Source organism: Thunnus maccoyii, chromosome 10 (assembly GCF_910596095.1).
Source record: "Thunnus maccoyii chromosome 10, fThuMac1.1, whole genome shotgun sequence".
Taxonomy (NCBI): domain Eukaryota; kingdom Metazoa; phylum Chordata; class Actinopteri; order Scombriformes; family Scombridae; genus Thunnus; species Thunnus maccoyii.
In genome coordinates this window covers 14,938,862-14,959,576 of record NC_056542.1, presented here as the reverse complement: position 1 = coordinate 14,959,576, position 20,715 = coordinate 14,938,862, and the positions used below count along the sequence as shown (strand labels likewise).

The window sequence follows — 20,715 nt, the reverse complement described above, 5'->3', positions numbered from 1 at the left end:
TTACCCTAGGTTAATTGTTTTCATTAATATTTATACTATATATTTACTATACTTGAAATAAATGGCTCTGTAAAGCATCTCACTCCTATTCCAGCTCCACAAGATGGCAGTAAACAACTCATTTATACTGTACTTATGCCCTGGTGTGGAGGAGTGTGACAGTCACATGGATTTTACACTGATAGGGGGGTGGACTGGTGTGCCTGAGTGTTGTATGACTGTGTGTCTGTTTGCTCTTGACTGCAAAATTAATAACACAAAGTAAACAAAATGCTTGTGGCATCACTCAGTAACCATGACCAGTTGAGTTTAACTATGTTTAAATGAAAAGTAACAGTACAGAAATTAATGTGGTTGTGGAATTCGACAAAGTTTGTGATGCATGCAAGTGATGTGGACATGCTTAAATTACTTTAAAGCAACAAGAGTGCGTGTTTTGATTCAGATTGATGGTAATGTTAAGTTTTGCCTGTAAACCTGAAAAATGATGATTCATGCCTACTGTACTCTCAAGTGGGGTGAACAATGGTTGCAATTTTAGGGCCCCACAGCTGGAGATGACATCAAAATTTCCAGTTGGATTATTTTATTGAAAAAACAGGGCAGTAATTGAACCTCTACTTAGTGTTGACAACACAAATAGTTTAATTGAACACGTCCAGTACATTATATTCATACAGATTATAAATTGTACACTAAGGTAACTTGAGTCTGTTAACTATTTACTTTTGCATGTCCATGACTGGGGAAGAAAAAACAAAGGTGAATTCCTGCAGCGCGCAATGTTTTGCATGTGCTCTGCAACTGTACTGTAAGAGCAGACAGTCCTCGCGCTTTTTGTGTTTCGAACTGGTCTCACGCGGCAGTGGCATGCACGGGGAATCCGAGCGGGCGGGTTTATTCGACCTAATTCTGTCCAATAGGCGCTCGTCGTGGGCGGGGCGTGATGTTCCAGAAGCCAATCCGAACCAGAGCCGCGAGCGAACAGGCATCGTCTCCGCGTGCCTGATACACGTGAGGTGGAACAGCTATTGTACGCCGGGAGGCAACGTGCTGAAGCGTTCCTCTCGCCTGAAAAAACGGCGCACTCACGTTTTCTGTGGATTACAAGGAAACTGGAAAAGCCATGCTGCACTACCTGATTATTACAGAAAGACAAACTATGCTCTAATAGAGATGGGCAACGTTTTAAACCAGTAATCTCGTGCCAGACTAAATGAGTTATTTGTGATGACAGGGCCCACTTGAAAGGGAAAAAAGACATTTTTCTTTCTGTTATACTCCAGTTAATAACAAATTCACGTTTATGTCCGCAGTATAAACAAACCAGAAAAAAGTCAGTTTGTACCTGTCAGACAGAACAACAAACACCCTTCTCTCCTCGAAGTGTTTCACGAGGGTAGGTGTGTCTCATAAATAGTACGCGAGAATTGAGAGATCAGTAAGAAGAGAACCCCGCCCCCCACCTCCCCTCCTTCCCCTCCACCACCACCCGTTCTCTCGCGCCTCGTTCGCTTGTTCTGCCAGGTGTGACGTCACGTGAACTGCCCGTGTCAGTTCCAGCTGAGCGCGAGTGAGAGGAGGACGGTCGGACGTGGACGTCGCGCGGCCCAAACACAGACCCACAGACCCGTGCGCCCGTGACTGGATCCACCGGATGTAGAAAAAAAAGGGTACAGACAGAGAAAGAGGAAACGACCCCCTCCCTCCCTCCAGCCGACGGACAGCAGAGCGCGACAGCAGAGAGGAGAAACACCAATTCAACTTGTCATCTGACCAACACAGCCACAGAGCTCCTGTCGCCGTGTGTGTGTGTGTGTGCGTGTTTTTCCTATACACACTTCGCTTGTTTTGTTTTGACGGACGCTCGCTTTGCAACTTGTTTTTTTTTTGTGAATAACCGGACCCGGATTAACTCGGGGATATTTCTCTACAACAACAACTTTTAATTGCAACATTTTCCTGTTGGTTCACTCTCCGGGTTTCATTGTCATTTTCACATTTTATTATTATTATTATTTTTTTTATTATTATGGACAGTTTTCCCACTCAGATGGTCTAACTGTCCCTCCGCTGAGAATAACAGCTTGATCTGCTTGAATACTTTTAACAACTGCAATGGAAAACCGATGAAAAATATTTCTTCAACGAAACAAGGACTCCTGCTTAACTGCACATAATAAAAAGGTAATTATGGTGCATGTGATATTTTATTCAAGTTGTCAAAGTGTACTAATAAAACTGCGTCATTATTACTAAACTCATAAATTACAGTGTTTGCTCTATTCTGCATGGACACTTATCAAAACTATCTCTCTCTCTCTCTCTTTCTAAACCCCCACCCTCCCCTTCCCTTCTCCAATCCCTCTCACGTCCACCCCTCCTGCAGTCATCCAGCATACTTGTCCTATTGGTAGGTACTCCGGTCAGTTCGCCTCGCCCCTTCCAAGTGCCCCAGGTGTCTTATCTGTGAGACCCCCCCCTCCTACGTCTGGTCCAGGATGTCCAGGCAGCTCTCCCAGCTTCCGACCCCCGACCTCCCTGCCGGTGCAAGCCCACAGTTTGGAAGTTGTACTCAGCCTGCGGGCTCCCTAACAGGGGGGCACCTCAACTCTATGGCGGGGCTGAAATCCCTCCTGCAGCACCCCATGAAGGGAGACCAGCGTTTAAAAAGCCCCTGTGATGCAAAAGGTGAGGTGAAAGGTGATGGGATTGCTTCACACTATGTTGTTTATGTTGATTGTGCAACCACCTGACACAGTCCATCCTCAACATGAATAAATCAAACGCCCCTATCCCACCCACTGCTGTTGTTATTGCAATACAAATATATTACAATAACATTATTATACAACAAAACATTTAATTTGTAATAATTTTGAGCACAGAATTTCTCACCAAAGTCAGATGCACAGTCACGCGTATTCACCATGACTCCTCCGTGACCCTGATGAGTAGTCACCTGGATTATAATCACTGCTGCGACTCCCAAATTAGGATCCAGATTACAATGAGTGATAATATGTTTTGGTTTAGCCGTAATGCTGTGCAGGGCATGCGTTCTGGACCGCTTGCTGTATCTTCTGCTATTGTGAGATTTGTTCCGGTGGGAGCTTACGCGTACGTTATGACAACAAATTGGTTTCGGCTCTTCGCTTAATGCTGCAATTCAGCCGCCATCTGGTCCATCTGTGAGTGTGTATTTGTGTGTGAGAGAGAATAAAAGGGAGATTTTGCTGAAGTGCATCTTATGTGATACACCTGCCACCACATTTTAGTGCTTCGCTAATATGGAGAGTTGATGTTAGCATCCGTTTTCCGCAAGCCACAGAGTGTAATATCCTAAGAAAACCATTTTATTGTGTCTTGAAAAGCTGTTAAAGTCTTCATCATCTTCATCATGAACTAATAATAATTTTACTCTCTGCTCTCTGGCAGACAAAGACAGATCTCTGGACCTTGATGAGGACTCCTTAGGAGTTTGCCCCATGAGGAATGGAAGTGGAATTGGCAGCAGCAATAGCAGTAATGGCTGCGGAGGAGGCGGAGGTGGCGGTGGAAATGGAGGAGGAAGTTTCAACCAGTTCTTGGGGCCTCTCTTGTGGGATCGCACCCTACCTGCGGACGGGGGCCTCTTCCAGCTTCAGTACATGGACTTGGAGGAGTTTCTGACCGAAAACGGAATGGGCAGCATGCACAACAACAACAGCTCCAGTTCAGCCCAGATCCCCTCACAGAGCTCCCAGTCAGCTGTGCCCAACCAGAGTTCCCAGTGCCTGCCGCCCTCATCCCCACCTGGCTCTTCATCCTCATCGCCCTCGTCCTCCTCTTCCCCATCGCTCATTGGCTTGGAAGTGGCTCAGCCCCAGAGTCTCACGGGAGGAAACGACTGTCTGCACGGTGAGTTTTTACGTGACGTGGGGGGGCCGTTTTTTGGTTCAACCACAGTAAAAGAAATGAACAAGGACAGTTCTTTCTTTCAAGGCTCATCCATATCAGCTCATGAGCTGAAAGAGACAAACTGTCCCCTTCCACTGATAGGAGACCAGTAGACCCTACAATTCACTATAGGTTGAACTTGAAGGTTAAGTGGTGTTCTTATAATGTTCCCATGGGCTTGTGATTCAGCATTTTAACTCACCTTTGAGTTTATAACAAATGCCATGGTGACCAAGCATTTTTCTGTCCTGTGGGGTCAGACTGAAGGCAGCAGATAGAGTCACATGGTTCAACTTGACAGAGAAAACAACACAGCTCAGAAATGGCTGCTTAATAACAGCCGAAATGTACTTTTCATCCTGTAGTAATGATGCAGGGTTAAAATCTGTTTTTCCCAGCTCGTCTTATAGTTGGACAAGGGAGCAGGGAGAATTGTGGAGGTGGAGAATATTAAAGAAATAGTTGCTGTAAAGGAAGCAGTCTTCAGATATTTTACCTCACAGTAGTGAAAAGGAGGTTCGGGTTAGTTTGGCATGTGATCTATGTGCTTAAATGTACAAGACAATCAGCATCCACTCCTCCATGCCAATTATTAATATGCAGCAGGGTCAAAACAGTACTGAGAGAGAGAGAGGGAGAGAGAGAGAGATGTGTGTGTGTGTGGAGTGTTTGCGGTTGCGTGTCTTTAAATCTCTCCCCACTTCACACGCCACAGCCATGTGCACGCGTCAGTACACGTGCCGAGGCTGAGTGTACTGGACTGAGAGAACTAGAGGCAGGGCCAGTAGATATGTAGGTGGAGCCCAGAGGGGGAGGGACGGACCAAGGCAACAGGAAGAGGTTCCCACTGCTGCTGCTGCTGCTGCTGGAACATTTGATCAACAATGAATGACGCTGAGAATGCTGATATCCAGAATATTATTTTATACTGTGTGGGGATGTGGATGCAGGTCTTTTAGTTCAGCCCTTCAGCCATTAAATGCATGATCATAACCTCTAATACTGCATTTATATGGTAGGAGAAAGTCTCCTGACTTATTATAATTACATGAAAGAAGAACTCTAAAGATATTAATAAGAAAATGAGGCCTTTCTGGTTAAATATGTCTTACTACTTTGGTGAAATTGGTTTAATAAGTCACATAAACTCTACCAAAGCTTGACACCAGAGAAATATCACTCTAATCTGGTGCTATAAAGGTGCCCGACCGACAGCTGCTTCATTAATATTGAATGTACAACTCCTAACAAAATATTATCATTAGCTACCAAAGAAGGCGTGAGGCTGTTCTTTGCCTTCACAACAGCTTCAGGCCCTTTTTGGAATGTTACTGCACAAGTCCTGAAATGTGTGTAACCGCTTATTCGACCGTTTCTTTCCAAAAAACGAAAGCCGTCTGTTCTCCGAGGGGCTGAGACACGTGGAGAAAAACGCACCAAATCTACTTTGCAGTCTGCATTCCAGAGCTTCCCCAAAAAAGCAGGGAGAGGCAACCATGTGCCACAGGAGCGCTGAGGGTTCGCAGGTCCTCATTCCAACAAAACACTCCACCAGGTGGTTGCACTGACTAGTTCCTGCTGTCGGGTTTAAGCAGCATAAATCAGTGAAATCTCCTGGTTTAGTCATACAGAGAGGAGAATGTGAATATTTGCTGGCTTCTGTGGCACGTGTTTGTTTTCCACACCAAGACTCAGGGATGTTTAGACCTGCTGGTTTTGTATTATGGGAATGCTTGACTTCCTCAGGGTGTCTACGAAAGCACTTTTTTTGAATGTATTTTGCTGTGTTATGATGGCACTGTCATTGTGGTATGTGGGAACATCATAACTGAACAGTCTAGTGTGCACTATGTGTGATAACATGCCCTCATGTTACCTGACCATTATATGGCCTTTACTCACGCGATAGCTGCTCATATATTACACATCAAACACTTATCAGGAATTTAAGGCTGGTTCTGTTTTTCTCCAACCAACAGCCAACTATAAGAGGAAAAGAGTATAAGATAAATTATAAACCTATTTAGTATTTTCCCCATTGCTCAGGTATAGGCTTTGGTTCCCATTAGACCACATTATGCACTATTTATATTCTCATTTCCTCATAGCAAGCCTGCCATAATTACCAGCTTTCAGGTTCTGTTTTGAATATGTAGATGCATATCTGTGGTCATTTGTAAGGCTGCAGTGTTGTGATGTTAAGTAACTATCCTGTTATGTATCCATCTATCCCTGATGGGGGCTTCTTATATTGTGATAGCTTTTGAGACTTCCCATTAAAATAGTTTTTTTGTTGCAGGTTTAAAACTAGCTCAATTCAGCTTTTAAAGCGTAAACATGTGTGACTTTCAGATCACTTTTAGGTTAACACATACTTCTGACTAGCATTTACAGGACCGTGTAGCTGTCTTTTTAAGTTTAAAGTCTGTCTTTCATGTGGAAATCACATTTTTGTTCCACTGAATCTGAATACATCCATAACAAATGAGAGTTTGTTAATGGAGATATAGGAACAGTTAGTCAGTAACTGAAAGAAAGTCAGTTGAGTAAGGTGCATCGGGCCTTAAAGGGGGTGGGGTGAGGTATAGCCCTATAGGGGCCCCACTTAAAGAAAAACTGATTTTAAGGGGAGGGGTAGAAAGTTACATAACATTTCCACTTTTAGATTTCTCTATTGGCATCTAGTTCAGGATGTTGGTCTACCAGAATTTCTCAATGGTTTGATTGATAAGATCATGCACTGATTGAGCTGATAGACATCATGTACTTTGATGTGTCAGTTTGTTAAAAGTACAAGATAAGGACTGTAGATTAACTTTTATTAAATAGTAGTGTGCTCAATGAGAGATACATAAGAACTATTTTGATCAGGTTTTCCATTATTGACAGATTGCATGCAGTAATAAATCATATCTAACAATGGATGTTTGATATGTGTATATATCTAATATGGAGTACTTGACATGAAGTACTGTAGGTAGAGATCATCTGTGTACAAAAGTATATTCTGGAAAATTATATATAACATTATATTTACTTATGTGTATGCTAAAAGATGTATGTGTTTGTCATAATAGAAATGTATCTGTGTATCACTCTGCCCCTCTGTGAGGTATAAAAATCCTCACTGTCCATGAAAACTGATTGAAAACCGTCTTCAAATCTTTGGAATCAGTTAAGGGCAAAGGAATGTTGTTTATTGCTTTTATACTAAGAAGGAAGCTCTCTGCTTCCATCTGGTGGTCGTCATGATGAAATGCTGCATGTGTTTGTGTTGTTTTCTTTGTGGCCTGCTGTCATCGGCTAATCTGTTTTATTGAGACAATATAATGTATTTCAGAGTCAATATAGTTCAACGAAAAGGATGTAAACCAGATTTCTCTTCTCTTTAATTCCAGGGAGTCAGACGAGTATGAACGACTCCTGTGAGTCACCTTCGTCCTCCTCCTCGTCCTCTTGTCCACCTTTGCTGACGCCCACAGGCAGCGGGCCAGATGTGATTGGAATGTTTGACATGGATTCTTCAGACATGTCTTTGTCCAACTCTTCTGGGCAGCAAAACTTTGACCCCAGGAGGCAGTCCTTCAGTGAAGAGGAGCTCAAACCGCAGCCAATGATCAAGAAGGCACGCAAGATCTTGGTGCCTGACGACTTGAAGGTGAACACTTGGTGAAACCCGTCACTGCAACAGCAGGAACATTCAGAGCATGTGGTGGTCAGTCAGCGCCTTGTGCATTGGGAGGGAAATCATTTTAGGTCATGATTAGATTAGATTTTAAGGCACATATTGTTAATGTAAAGGAAAAAAAGGTTTTATTTCTCAATTAATTAATGGTTTCCCACCACATATCAGGCTCTGGGCTAATATTTAATGAAGTAAAATAGCTGATTTAGACTCAGTGCTTAATTTCAATGAGCACACACACAAAAAAATCCCAAATGACACTGAGGATGTTAAAACTTTGTTATTTCTGGGATGTAGAACATGGAGGTTGTTTGCATACTTTATTTGATCTCAGACTAACTCAGTACTGACCGAACTCGGAGGATTAGGCATCTGAATAGAATGTGTCCCACGCTCATTCATGGCCAAACACCCACTTTGACCAAAAACATGATGTACAAGATTACTGCACACTTCTTAAGAAACAAGTCTGACCATTCATTGATTATTTTATTGGAGTACTTTTATCTCATAATACTTGTATTCCCTGGTCTAGGTAAATATTTTTTTTGGGTGATGCTAAACTAATCTTTCCTCTCTCCTTTATCTCCTCTTTTAGGATGAGAAGTACTGGACCAGAAGATATAAAAACAATGAAGCAGCAAAACGTTCCCGAGACGCTCGCCGTCTCAAGGAGAACCAAATATCCGTGCGCGCCGCCTACCTGGAGAGAGAGAACGCCGCCCTACGACAGGAAGTGGCCGAGATGCGGAAGGAACTCGGCCGGTGTCGCAACATCCTTAGTAAATACGAGAACCGTCTCGCTGACCAGTGATGAAGGCGCGCAGCGAAAGCAAGGAAGAGGAGGAATAAGCTGGATTAAATTTAAAGACTCTGAATTCTTGGGTGTCACGATGGACAGAATGGGGTCACGGTGATGATGTTGATGATGATGATGATGATGATGATGAGGAAGATGATGATTATGATGATGAATGTATAAGACATGGAGGAGGTTTGTGTATTGAAGCTCAGGTGTTTTGTTGAGGTGTCAACTCTTAAAAGTGATGGATGGAGAGAATAATTTAACGGATGAAAGATGTGACTTTTAAGAGTTTTGTTATTGGAGAATTGTATATTTTTATAATACTTATGAAAAATTAGAGGGAGAGAAAATTTGGAGAATAATTTTGTATATTTTCTACATGACTGGGACATAGAGATGGGGCAATGCTATGGTAAATATCTTTTTATTATAGATGAGTCAGGAAATGTTTAACAGGTGGTCAGCCATTGATGGGTATTTTTTCGACTTGGTTATTATTAGTCAGGACGCAGCAGCAGGGGCGAGGACGCATGTAACAATTGTAATATAGAGAGCAAAATTATCTTTAAAATCGTATAGTTCAACATTTTTGTGGATCTTACTCAAGCACTTAATTTTTTTTCCTATTATGTTTCTTGTCACTGGGATCGGGCATGCTGGGACGGAGAGACAGAAGGAGAGACAAGGAGGGAGACACCATGTATACAGTCCAGCACTATCCTCAAACACTTGTCTCGACCAGTCTTGTGCGTTTTTTGTTTTTTTTAATAGAGCCACTTCATCCTTTTTATATGATTGGTCTTTAAGTTCCCCCGTTTACCCCCCACCAATATTAGTTATTTGTACCTTGGGCTAAATTTTATGAGATTCATATATCCATACTTGTATCTTTGACTTTATCTCCCCGGCGTTGAGTGATTTTTAATCTACTCTGTTGTTGAATATCTTACCTAAGCTGGTGAAAGCCTGTTGTGCTGCTCTGGGTAACTCTGCTCCTCTTGATCCTCTCTTTGAATTGTTGGGACATTTCCTCTGTTTCTGTATCCACCTGCTCTATTTCTGTCTGCTCTCACTTACAGCCAGTCCCCCTCACAGTTATGTGCACTCTTCCCATTAACATTTTGTCCTATGTCTCTTGTACCTAGATGGTACATAGAGTAGTTGAATCTCAGTGTTGTAACGTATTCTGAAATCGTAATCAATTTTCCCAGTAAAACGCACATCGTTACTTTACTGTACTTTTATGAACACATTTTAATTAGCATTATTATGGGGGCGAGGGGGGGGAATACTGTGTATATTGGATAGGCCTATACTATTTTGTGTATTTGATGTATTCCAGGAGATGGGTTGAATATCCCCATTGAGTGGAATGGTGTTAATTTCTCAGATTTCTGGGAGAAATAAAAGCCAAAATTTCCTGTGTTGATCCACAAAGCTTGTTGCTATTTAGTGCTTTTTTCAATAATGCTCCTTCCTTATTGTTCACTCCTGTTATTACTCCTTACTTTTTACTGTATCTATAAACTTCTCTGTGTACCCACAACACCTACACAGGGGCATGGTACACTATGTTATGTTCCTTGGGGAGGGATGACTAGTAATAGAGTGTGATTTTAATCCCCTTAATGACCATGATGAATAGTTACCATTACTGCTATTATTATTGTTATGGTTATGATGAGTATCCCTCTTATTGTTGCTGTTCTATATTATTGAATGATTTTCTTTCTTTGGATGAACATGATCTGTTGCACCTTGAAACATCTTTGATCTTCAGTGTTCCCCAGAAAGACTATTCAAATGGAGAAAAAAAACCAACCCTCACTCTCTGCTATTTGCATCCTGTCTCAGACCTCCAGACATTCAACATTTCTCACTTCTGCTACGGACACTACTGCCACCTTGGTTTCTTTGACCATGGATTTCTACAAATGTGGCTCAAAGACTTGAACATGATGTTCATGCAGACTTACTTTACCTTTCATGATGACCTCTTCTGTTCCTCAGCTGTGTACGGACTATGCACGCTATTGTCCTTGTCGGTTTATTTCAGCCTTTATCACCTCAATCAGTGATTGTTTGCTCTCCCAACAGGATTTTGTCTCTAATATCCTCACAGATGTGGTTGATAAATCTTATAGTGACTCTTAATTGAACTACAACTGCCCTGCTGCATCAGTGGTGTCCATGGTGCCCAGCCCACTAAATGCTGGTTATTTGGATGTAGTCGAGATTTCCCCAAAACACCAATAAAAGATTGTTCTCATTCACTACTGCTCTGATTTCCTTAGGTGTTTTATTGCAAGTTTATCTTGTTTTTGCTTCTTTTATACTGTGTTTTCTCATATCTTGAATTAAAGCCTAGTTTTCACCATGAAAATGGGCAGCAAAGGTCAAATTTCGGGACTACTACTTGATTTGTTTACGTAAGCCTGATAACTAGTCAATAATATGCAGCGAAATGTCCCAAAACAACTTGTTTTGATATCCTCCCTGTTTGTTCACATTGTGTACATTCCTTTAATAGGCAAAGCAGTCCAAATATGTGCTCTTGCCCAACAAATGCAACGCTGCCTTCCTTGGACATTTAAGGAGTATTTTACACATTTCTAAATTAAATGTACTCTACGTTTACGGGGATAAAGGGCTCATAAATGGGATTTTTTCTCCAATGAAACTCACATTTTATTATAACAGAACATTTATGTGTGAAGAGGGTGGAGTTTCAAAATACAGTCTTGTATACAGATCTGTAAATTAAAGAATTAAAGCCACATTGAGCTACGTGGTTCAATGTGTAGAAGATTAAATGTTGGGTTTTTAACATCAGGTGAAATCCCCCCCAAAAAATCCTCAGTTGATTGCAATTTCCTGTTTGTTTATTCCTGTTTGTTTGTTGTGCTTTGGGGCAACAGCCATACATAGGTCATCCCCGTTATCTGCTGTCTCAACAGAAATGGGTGAAAGGTCCTTCAGAATGGAATTTTTCCCAAATCTCTCCTCCTCAACACAAACCAGATGTGTGCTCCTGGGCTGTACCCTCTCTCTCGCTCTCTTTCACTCCCTCTCTCACTCTCTCTCCCCCCCTCTCCCACCCTTTGTTCCCCTTCCTTAAAAATGCTGTGTCTGTGCGTCCCTCCCTCATATCGTCTGAGGCCTGGCTTCAAGGATGGACCGTGCACTGCTGCTGCTGTCCTTGTGGGCTCTGACTGGAACTGTGTCCCTGCAGGCTTCAGGTAAGCCCTCTGACTCTATCCATCACTCACACCTGGGAGAGCAATAAACCCTGCATACACAATGAACACAGCTTACCTGTCAATAAATACTGGGGTTTGATGGGGAATTACTTTTGTATTTATTAACTGAGTTACCTTTGTTGGTGCAATATACAGTTGAAATTTTCCCTGCAAGCTTTGTTGCATTTGGATGTAAAGATAATGATGCAATCAAGGCTTGGAAATGTGCAATTAATCAGTTGCACTTAATCATTTGCACTAACTGAAGAAGGGACTGTGCAATATAGTGTATTCATGTTCATAGTGCACTGATTTAGAGCTGCAATGATTTGTTGATTGATCAGGTAGTCGATCGACAGAAAATTTGCTATTTGGAAAGCTGCTCAATTGTTTTGAACCATTTTTTAAGGTTAAGTGCTAAAACTCTCGCTCCAGCTCCTTAAATGTGAATATTTTCTGGTCTCTTTAGTCTTCTGTGACCGTAAACCAAATATCTTTGGGTTGTGGACTTTTGGTTGGGACAAGTCAAAACATCTTAGGTCGCATGCTTTGGGAAACAGTGATCAACATTTCGGACATTTTGAAGATTAAATGACTAATCAACTAATCGAGAAAATAATTGATAGATTAATCAATAATGAATTAAGTCAAGTCAATGTAAATGAGTTTACTTGTTTCATTTATTTATTAATTATGTGATCACAGTTTTTATTTTAAATGTATAGCTCCGTAGACAATTCTAACATTGGTCCATATTTCATGATATGCAGTGATTATTGCCAGTGTAATAGGTGCTACATGGATGTACTGTACAGTGTGTCTCCATGCTGAACAGGGACGATCATGTGTACATAAGCACAGCACATGTGTGTTTGGGTGGGAAAAGTGCTCACACGTGCTTTGGGCAGAGTGAATACAGTAGCACACATGTTTTCATTCTGTGAGATGAATTATGGGGAACCCAGTCTGTCTCCCCCTTTTCCCTCCCCGCTCCCCCTCAAATGTTCTGTACATTGAGGGTGTGGATGTTGGCGTGCATTGTGAAATAAGTTGTTTTTATGATGTCTGATGGAATCTATAGTGAAGAAATGAGGAAAATGAGGAGGGTTTATGGGTACTAGAGGACTCTGATAGACTGATTCGGTTCAAACATGAATTGCATTTTAGACAAAGTTATTCAACTGAGTAAATATGCAATAAATACTATTCACAGAAGTGCGATAACACTTTTTAGGGAAAAACAAGACTGATAGCTGAATGGCAAAGAGTAGTAAAGCATTCCATCTAAATACTTACTTATCAGGCAACCTGGGTGGTAAATGCTTGCCCGGCCACCCACACTGGGTTTACTCTCCTTCAAACAGAAAGCAAAGGAGGCAAACTGGCAAACAAAATCTTATTGCGGCCCTTAGTGTTTGCGGTTTTTACAAGGGGCCATGAATGGAGTAGAAGTAAACAAAGGGGCAATTACTGTGAGAGTGTGATAGTGTGTGTGGTATCACAACAGGGTCGTGTCCAGAGAGACTCCTGGGAGAGGAGAGGAGGAGGACGTGTCCTCGGCCCTGCAAAGCAGACAAAGATTGTGGCAGCAAGCGCCAGTGTCTGTGTGACGGCCAGTGTGGTCTCAGCTGTGTGGCTCCAGGTAACTATTTGTATGCATGTGTGCCCTCAGTTGTCACTGTGAACACCATTGTGGGCTCAGTCATTAGAAGTGTTTGAGTGTGTGTGTGTGTGTGTGTACACGCAGCTGTGCCAACATACATCTGTCCGTGTGTGTGTTTTCCTGGAAAATAAAATAAAAGCCTTGGTCATGCACAAAATGTGGACTCAAAATGTGCTCTGTGCCAGAACTGAACACAAGCTTTTTATTATGCTTGTGCATTGTAAAAAGGGGGCACTGTGCATGGATCCAGTCTAGTTATACAACCTCATTAGTGTCCTTTAAAAGTGGTTTAGTGTTACCATTCAATTTCTTTTAATACAAGGAACAATCCAGCACATTCTGAGAATCTTTTTGTTACGGCTTCCTCTCTCCTCTCTTCTCTCCGGATCATCTCTTTTCTCCTCAGGTCGTACTTGTCCCTGGCCTCTACCCCCTAGTGAAAGCTCAGTGGCTCGCCTGCTCTCTCCCACTCACTCTTTTTCTGCCCTGCTTGAAGTGCGCTGCAAGCCAGGATTCGCATTGCCCAATGGCTTGGATGCCACTATTCGCCGTTGTCAAGGTGACCGACAGTGGAGTGGGGATGAGCCCATCTGCACAGGTGGGTTTTGAGTTCAACAGAGAAATGTTCTTTTTCTCTCTCCATGTTCCTTCATAACAAGGAATTCATGGCACAGGTAATAAACATTATCTGGAAAGAACGTTGCTGTGGTATTTGTTACTTTCTCAAATGTAATATTGTGTTTCTTGTTTAACAGAAGCAACAGGCGCACTGCATGTGTGCCGTACATGTGTTTAGGTCGGTGGTCAAAGACTGAAGGTAGCTTTTTGTGTTTATGAAAGACAGAGACAGACAGCGAGACAGACAGAGAGAGAGAGACAGATAGTCAGGAATGAAACCCCTCTGTGATCATGTCGACCGAGACATTGCACAACTGGGACCTGTTCTCCTCATCACCATAGCAACCGGAGCTTTAGTTGTTCATATCGGCTGTCTGAAGGTTTTACTGCTGAACTCTTGATAAGTTTAAATGATGAAATCTGAAAACACATGCATGCTATCAGAGTCAATGCTACAGCTCACAAATCTATGTATTTTGCATTTAGTTTGTGGGTTTGTTGTATTGACTTGCATTGCAGTCCACTCATGGACAAAAAGTCCAAAAAAAACAAACAAACCATATAAAGCAATGCAACACAACAAAAACACAGATTACAGCCTAAAAATATAATCAAGATGAATCAACACATTGTGGAGAAAGTGTCAATAAAGATCTAACATTATAAGTCGATAATATGTGGTAGATGTCTTAACTGACCTAAAACTGACATGTGACATAGGTCAGCAGGGCAGAGCTGTAAACACATTTGGAAAGACCATTTCCATGATTCATGTTAATTTACAACCAAAGTACCACTGTGCCCCGAGATAATCTAGTGGTGAAATATCTGAACTTTCTGTCTCTCTAAATATAGAACCAAAATCTGAATAGGCTGCACCACAAAAGACAAAATTTGTTCTGCTGCTGTGCAGCCTTATTATTTCTCCCACTGTGCACAGCGGTACATGAAAGTAAAGCTATCAATGCTTCTTAGTATCACAACACATCTCATTAACACACAGCACCTTAAAATATGTTCTGCTCATTGCTTTTGTCAACCTGTCAGCTCTGATAAAAACAATAAAATTTCAGCTGTAAAGGTGTGAGGCCTGCTGCATTATTCACACACCTGGAGCTACAGCAAACATGCTTTTTTAGGAATCCTCAACCCAGCTGGATCCCGTTCTCTCTGAGATTTTTAAGCTATTCAAAGATATGAAATAAAGATATGATTTTCAGCTCTCTCCCTCTCTCTCGTAGAGTATCTTCCTGTTGAGAGACAAGCAGAAGGTAGGTGGGATTTGAACGTGTGAGAGCGTTTGCATTGTGTGTCCTTTGCATGTGTGTGTTTTGAGTGTGAGTCGAGCTCCTTCATGCCTGTTAAGAGGCAGTAGGTGGCAGATCACTGTCAAAGTGGCGCAGAGCTGTGTGCGCACAGTGTGAGTGTGAACGTGTGTCTGTCTGTGTGTGTGTGTGTTTATCGGAGAGAGGTAGATTTTTTTCTGTGTACATTAGATGTGTGTGTGTGTGTGTGTGTAGGGGGGGGGCGGATTGCACATGTGTCACAGAGTTTCTACGTGTGCATGTGTGTGTGTGTGTGTGTGTGTTTGTGTGTGTGTGTGTGTGGGCGACAGATCACAGTCAGGAGAGTCAGAGAGCTCTCTTGCTCATGCTGCTTCAGGCCTTTCTGTTCCCTGTTCTCCTCTCCTCTGCTCTCTTCTCTCATCCTCTTTTCCTCTCATCTCTTTCTCCTCTCATCCTCTTCCATCTGAGGCCTCTGATAAGGTCTCTTTCTACAATGGAAGCCAAGGACAAGCATCCAGCTTGGGGCTATTTAGTTTGTGGTGTGTGCATGCGTCTGTGTGTATGTTTGTGTGAGAAAGGCAGAGGAGAAAAAAAAAATACAGAAAGGGGCAAATATGAAGCCTGGCTGGACTTTTGGTCTTTAATCTCAATCCGGTTGCTGTATATTTATCGCAGATGCTCATTCAAAATCACTATTTTCTAATTTTTTAAAAGATGAATTTGATATACCTGCTTCATAGCAGTTTTGTGCTGCAGCGTGTGTGGGTGGCAGCAGTGCGAGGCAGGAGAGGGGCGGTATGTGAAAACAGAACTCGGCTTCGGGCTCTCATCCACAGCCAAACAGACTCGTAACTCTCCCTCTCCCATAGGTCCCTTTACATCCTTATATTAACGTTTCTTGGTTTCAGATAACCAAGACAGCCCTCAGGCAAGAGCTGTCTCTGCCTTTCAAAGCTGCGCTCAGCTCCGAAACCCTGCGCTTGATGAAGCTCAGGTCGCTCCAGCCTCTCTCCAAGCACCACTCTTGATATTTATATTTCCATGAGCATGAGGCACTCAAACTTTCAGGAATGAACACTGCTAGGTGTTACACAATCACAGAATATAGCTGTGAGCGTGGAGAGGTGTAGGGCGTTTCACCTGCTCATCGAACTTTGATTTATTACCTAAGAAGGGTTATTACAACTTAAATAGAACAAGACACTGGGTGAAACGCCTCCGTGGGCCACAAACTAAATAGAAACCTTGGTTTATACAAGTTAAATGAGGTAGCATGATGGACATTCCTGCTTTCTTTCTTTCATGTTTTTTCACTTATTTGCTTTCATTAATCACATACCAATGCGGACTCTAATTTTTCCTCTGTGCAGGTTCTGTCAGTCTGGGCTATTTTGGGTATATACTGTGTTTGTATGAGTGTTTAATTCTTTGAATTACAATGCGACACACACACAGACATTAGATAAACACTGAGTGTACTTGCTGCATTTCTCTTTGAGGTGCTTTACAAACGTCACACATCAGTGTCACTACAGGGCAGTAGTGAAGGACAAATTAAAAACCTTTACTTAAAGGGTAGGTTCAAAGTTTTTCAATTCTGTCCTAAAACAATAGCCCAAAGGTGCTCAAATGAACACTGACACATGCTTTTCTTGCTGTAATCGTCCATCCTGTTCATACAGACCATAAGAAGATCCCTTCATAAGGCACCGTCAGTCTAAGTGATGGGGGACAAGGTCTTCACTTTGCGCAAAAAATTATTTAAAAGTTTATTTGAAGCTAATATGAAGCTTCAGCCGTTCAAATGAGTCAAATCAAGTCAATGTCTTTCAAAGGTAAAGTCTTTTTAGTGCCAAATTCCCTCTAATTGTTACTATACTACCTCTGCAGCTGAACAGGAAAACACTCAGACACAAAGTGGGAATTTTCCCCTAAAAAGACTGTAACTGTGGAAGATATCCAGTTTATTTGACTAACTCAGATGGCTGAAGCCTCATATAACTGTCAGATAAATTTTTAAAAATATTTTTTTCTCAAAACGAGGACTGTGGATTTTGTCTCCCATCACTTACACTGTAAATGCATTTGGAGAGTCTCTTCTAATGGCCTGTATGGACAGGAGGAATAATTACAGCCAGCAAAACTTATTTGAGTGTTCAAATGGGCACCTGACTGTTGATATTCCGCTACAAGCACAAGATCTGCATTCAAGATTTCAGTATTCAGTAATGTCTGTATTGACAGTATGATATTATTATTTATTTTATTACAATAATTATTGCTGGCACGTTGATGTGTAAGCAGTATTTTTATACTGGGGCATGTCAAGGCTGAGTCCATTTTAATTACCTTACACTGTTGGGTATTGTATTTTATACCTTTATTACAGGTTTTGTATTAACTAGTAACTACAGCTGCAGATAAATTTAGTGGAGTAAAAAGTACAATATTTGCCTCTGAACTGTGGTGAAGTAGAAGTATTAAAAGGCATAATTTAAAAATACTAGAGTAAAGAACAAATACCTCAGGATTGAACTTAGAGTACTTGAGTAACGTACGTTCCACCACTGGTTTGGGAAGATGCTACTTTTCTTCATCTGTTAAATAAACAGCACAAAATGTAAAATAACTGCTGTTTTTTCTACAGGTTTGGGTATTAAGATGAAATAATACATTGCTTACTTGGGCAAATCCAAGAGCAGATGAAAAGCAGAGAAAATATCACATCTGTCTGTTATGCTGTTCCTTATCTGACAGCAAAGTCTTTAACCTCCTGCTGCTTGTTTGCTCCTCCTCTTCTTCTCTGACCTTCAGAGACTCAGCAGCCTGAACCGTCTGCTGCCCAAACCTGCCCTCTGCCTGAGGAAGTGATCAACACTTTCAGCATCCAGGGCGACGCTATTGTAGGAACATCCATCGGCTACAGCTGCCTGTCGGGGTGAGAGAACATGGGAGGTTTAAGGTTGTGAGTGCGTAGGCAGAGGCTATGAAAACCTGAGATGGTACAGAGGTAGAAATGGAGGAAGTGAGAGGGATGAGGATGTAGTGTGAAGATTAAGTGAAGGCTTGAATAAAGAAGAGGTATCGGGGAATGATGAGTGATGAATGGCAAACAAATTCATTTTGATCTCCCAGCTGACGATCTCTCCATTGAGCTAACTAGGTCATTACAGTCTAATCTCGCATTGACTCCCCTTTTCACACTGACTCATCCACAGGATAAGATGAGCCTGAGTAGATGTGTCAGCCAGATCTGGTACACACAGAATTTAGACACTCGAGTGGAAAAAGGAATCATTTACACCTTTTTTCATCACTTTTATTTAGACGACGCTCCTTTAGCTGTCAATACTGTACATGCCACACAGCCATCTGTCACAGCCGCTCTCTCCTTTTCTCTACTGCAGAGCGGATATAGTGGGGAGCAGTGAAAACTTCTGCCAGGAGAATCAAACCTGGCAGTATCCTCACCCCATCTGTAAAAGTAAGTGTACTATCTCATGCACTGACCATACGCATGTGAACGTGCATGTAGGTTACATCCTCTTAACACTCTTTCACTCAGTCTGTCTTTAAGATTTGCAGGAGAAGAAGGAGTGATGGTTGAGGTGTGATTGAATGAACAGAGAGACTGCATATGTGATCACTTTGAATGGATGGAAATTGTGTTTCATGCTTGCGTTCATGTGTGCATGTTTGAGTGAATCAAAGGAGACAGACTGAAGCCCCTTCAAATGTACATCCGTCAGGCTCTACTGCTCTCTTTCGCAGTGCTTTTCTGCCATCTTGTGGCTTAAACTGGCATTTCATGGCCTGTTACACTTGAATGGGGAATTCTTATAGGATATGAAATAAGTCTGACCCTGAGTTTTGTATAAAAAATAAGAATAATCCTCTCACTCCCCTAGATGTGTACTGCCAGCCCCCTCGAGAGGTGGAGCAGGGTTACGTGGTGGCTGTCCAGAAGACGGAATATGAAGTGGGCTTTGACATCCACTACCTCTGCAAAAAGAACTTCCTGCTGGATGGACCCCAGAAGGTCACCTGCCTGTCAAACGGCAGCTGGAGTGCATCTCCCCCATACTGCAGAGGTGAGGGAGATCCTGGAGGTTTCAAATGTCTGCACCAGAAACAAAATCTATGCATTTGACTAATTAAATAACTTAAAATAAGAGTCTACTTACGCAGATAAAAACACTGAATGTATGCAGTATGCAAACATGCAAACTACAAACATGCTAACACCAATTTGCACAGGCTTAATCACTTACAAGCATGCAGAAATAGCATTTTGCATTTCATACTTATACTCTGATACCATGTTGTTCCCAGCTCGCTGTCTCATCCCCGCTGAGAGGAGCCGTGTGGAGATCGGTGGGGTGAAGCGCTGGCCCTTTGACATTACAGATGCCATGGTTCCTCATGGGGAAAATGTGACATTCTACTGCAAACACCCTCGCAAGCAGTGCAGCTTCACTGCAACCCAGACCTGCTTTGACGGAAACCTGCAGCCACCAGCCTGCTATCTTGGTAAACCTTGGGCCACTCTTACAGGCCATACATCATTTTCTTATCTATATCTGTGTCAGCAGATGTCAGTTGGATGTATTAATGACGGTACCCTTGACTTTCTCTTTCTTTTTCAGAGCCCACATGGCTGCAGTATAAACTCTTCCCTCATCGGCTGGTCTCAGAGATCGAAGCGTGCGAGCCTGATGATGTGGAGTAATGACCTCCATGTCTGACCTCGACCCACACATACCAACACCTCCTGACACACACACAGCAGCACCATGAACACTCTGCAGCTTCGCTTACACTATGCTATGTCATAATCTGTGCTATGATCGTGGTCTGTTAGACGCTGAAATATTTTTCACAGTGATCCTGTGCATCAGCACCCTATAATCTGTACGTCTCTCCTGTGCTTGTGGCCTTTGTCACTCTCTCCTGCATAATATCACACTGCAGGCTTAATTGTAACCCCTCAAGTAGTACTTTCATCCTCCTCCAGCTTGAGCCGATGCATATTGTAGATGGCAATCCATAAATGATGTATATAGCTCTAATACATACTACACCATTTGTTATGCCTGTGATGGTACATCCATGTAGCCTAACTCATAATGGCTTGACTCTGTGATATCTCACTGTGTGATCTCTCTTTCCTCTGTTGAGCCGGAACGCATCAAGTCTTGAGGCTTGTAAGTTGTAAAGATGTGAGTGATTTTAAATAAAATTATGTCAAAGTGGTTTAGCTCTCTGTCTCTCTTTCTCTCTCTTTTTTTTTTAACAACACAGAAAGTCCAACTAGGAGAGTTCAAGCCCATTTTTCTCCATCCTCATATTTATCTCTTGCAGCTTTGCCTCCGTCTCTTTGACTGCCAGGCGCGCAGAGGGAAAGCTCCTTTTGCAGGCTGCAGGTTCAACAGTACTCATAGGCTGAACATGGCTACTGGTCGGACCCGGTAGGCTGCGAC

The 20,715-nt window shown here is 42.2% G+C and overlaps 2 protein-coding genes across 3 annotated transcripts; both read left to right on the top strand.

The window, feature by feature from the left end:
• The first annotated feature begins 686 nt into the window (after positions 1 to 686).
• Positions 687 to 10,703, top strand: dbpb (D site albumin promoter binding protein b). The gene is made up of 5 exons (XM_042423775.1): positions 687 to 2,187; positions 2,390 to 2,691; positions 3,439 to 3,900; positions 7,338 to 7,597; positions 8,223 to 10,703. Exons 2-5 carry the CDS (start codon positions 2,502 to 2,504, stop codon positions 8,436 to 8,438), a joined length of 1,128 nt encoding a protein of 375 aa, XP_042279709.1. The 5' UTR covers positions 687 to 2,187; positions 2,390 to 2,501; the 3' UTR covers positions 8,439 to 10,703.
• An 890-nt stretch (positions 10,704 to 11,593) lies between these two features.
• Positions 11,594 to 20,488, top strand: ntd5 (ntl-dependent gene 5). 2 transcript variants are annotated; one of them, XM_042423776.1, is made up of 9 exons: positions 11,594 to 11,668; positions 13,176 to 13,310; positions 13,738 to 13,929; positions 15,191 to 15,220; positions 18,050 to 18,173; positions 18,643 to 18,719; positions 19,144 to 19,326; positions 19,568 to 19,765; positions 19,882 to 20,488. In XM_042423776.1, the coding sequence occupies exons 1-9, from the start codon at positions 11,602 to 11,604 to the stop codon at positions 19,962 to 19,964; spliced, it is 1,089 nt and encodes a 362-aa protein (XP_042279710.1). In that variant the 5' UTR covers positions 11,594 to 11,601; the 3' UTR covers positions 19,965 to 20,488. The 2 variants fall into 2 exon arrangements, with proteins under 2 accessions (XP_042279710.1, XP_042279711.1); XM_042423777.1 differs by lacking the exon at positions 15,191 to 15,220.
• Positions 20,489 to 20,715: the final 227 nt, after the last annotated feature.

Excerpts from the sequence above, each read along its gene's own strand:
- ntd5 (XM_042423776.1), top strand. The coding sequence starts at position 11,602 with ATGGACCGTGCACTGCTGCTGCTGTCCTTGTGGGCTCTGACTGGAACT. Across the intron at positions 11,669-13,175 it reads TGTGTCCCTGCAGGCTTCAG|GGTCGTGTCCAGAGAGACTC; the intron begins GTAAGCCCTCTG and ends GTATCACAACAG. Across the intron at positions 15,221-18,049 it reads TGTTGAGAGACAAGCAGAAG|AGACTCAGCAGCCTGAACCG; the intron begins GTAGGTGGGATT and ends TCTGACCTTCAG.
- dbpb (XM_042423775.1), top strand. The coding sequence starts at position 2,502 with ATGTCCAGGCAGCTCTCCCAGCTTCCGACCCCCGACCTCCCTGCCGGT. Across the intron at positions 3,901-7,337 it reads AGGAAACGACTGTCTGCACG|GGAGTCAGACGAGTATGAAC; the intron begins GTGAGTTTTTAC and ends CTTTAATTCCAG. Across the intron at positions 7,598-8,222 it reads TGGTGCCTGACGACTTGAAG|GATGAGAAGTACTGGACCAG; the intron begins GTGAACACTTGG and ends CTCCTCTTTTAG.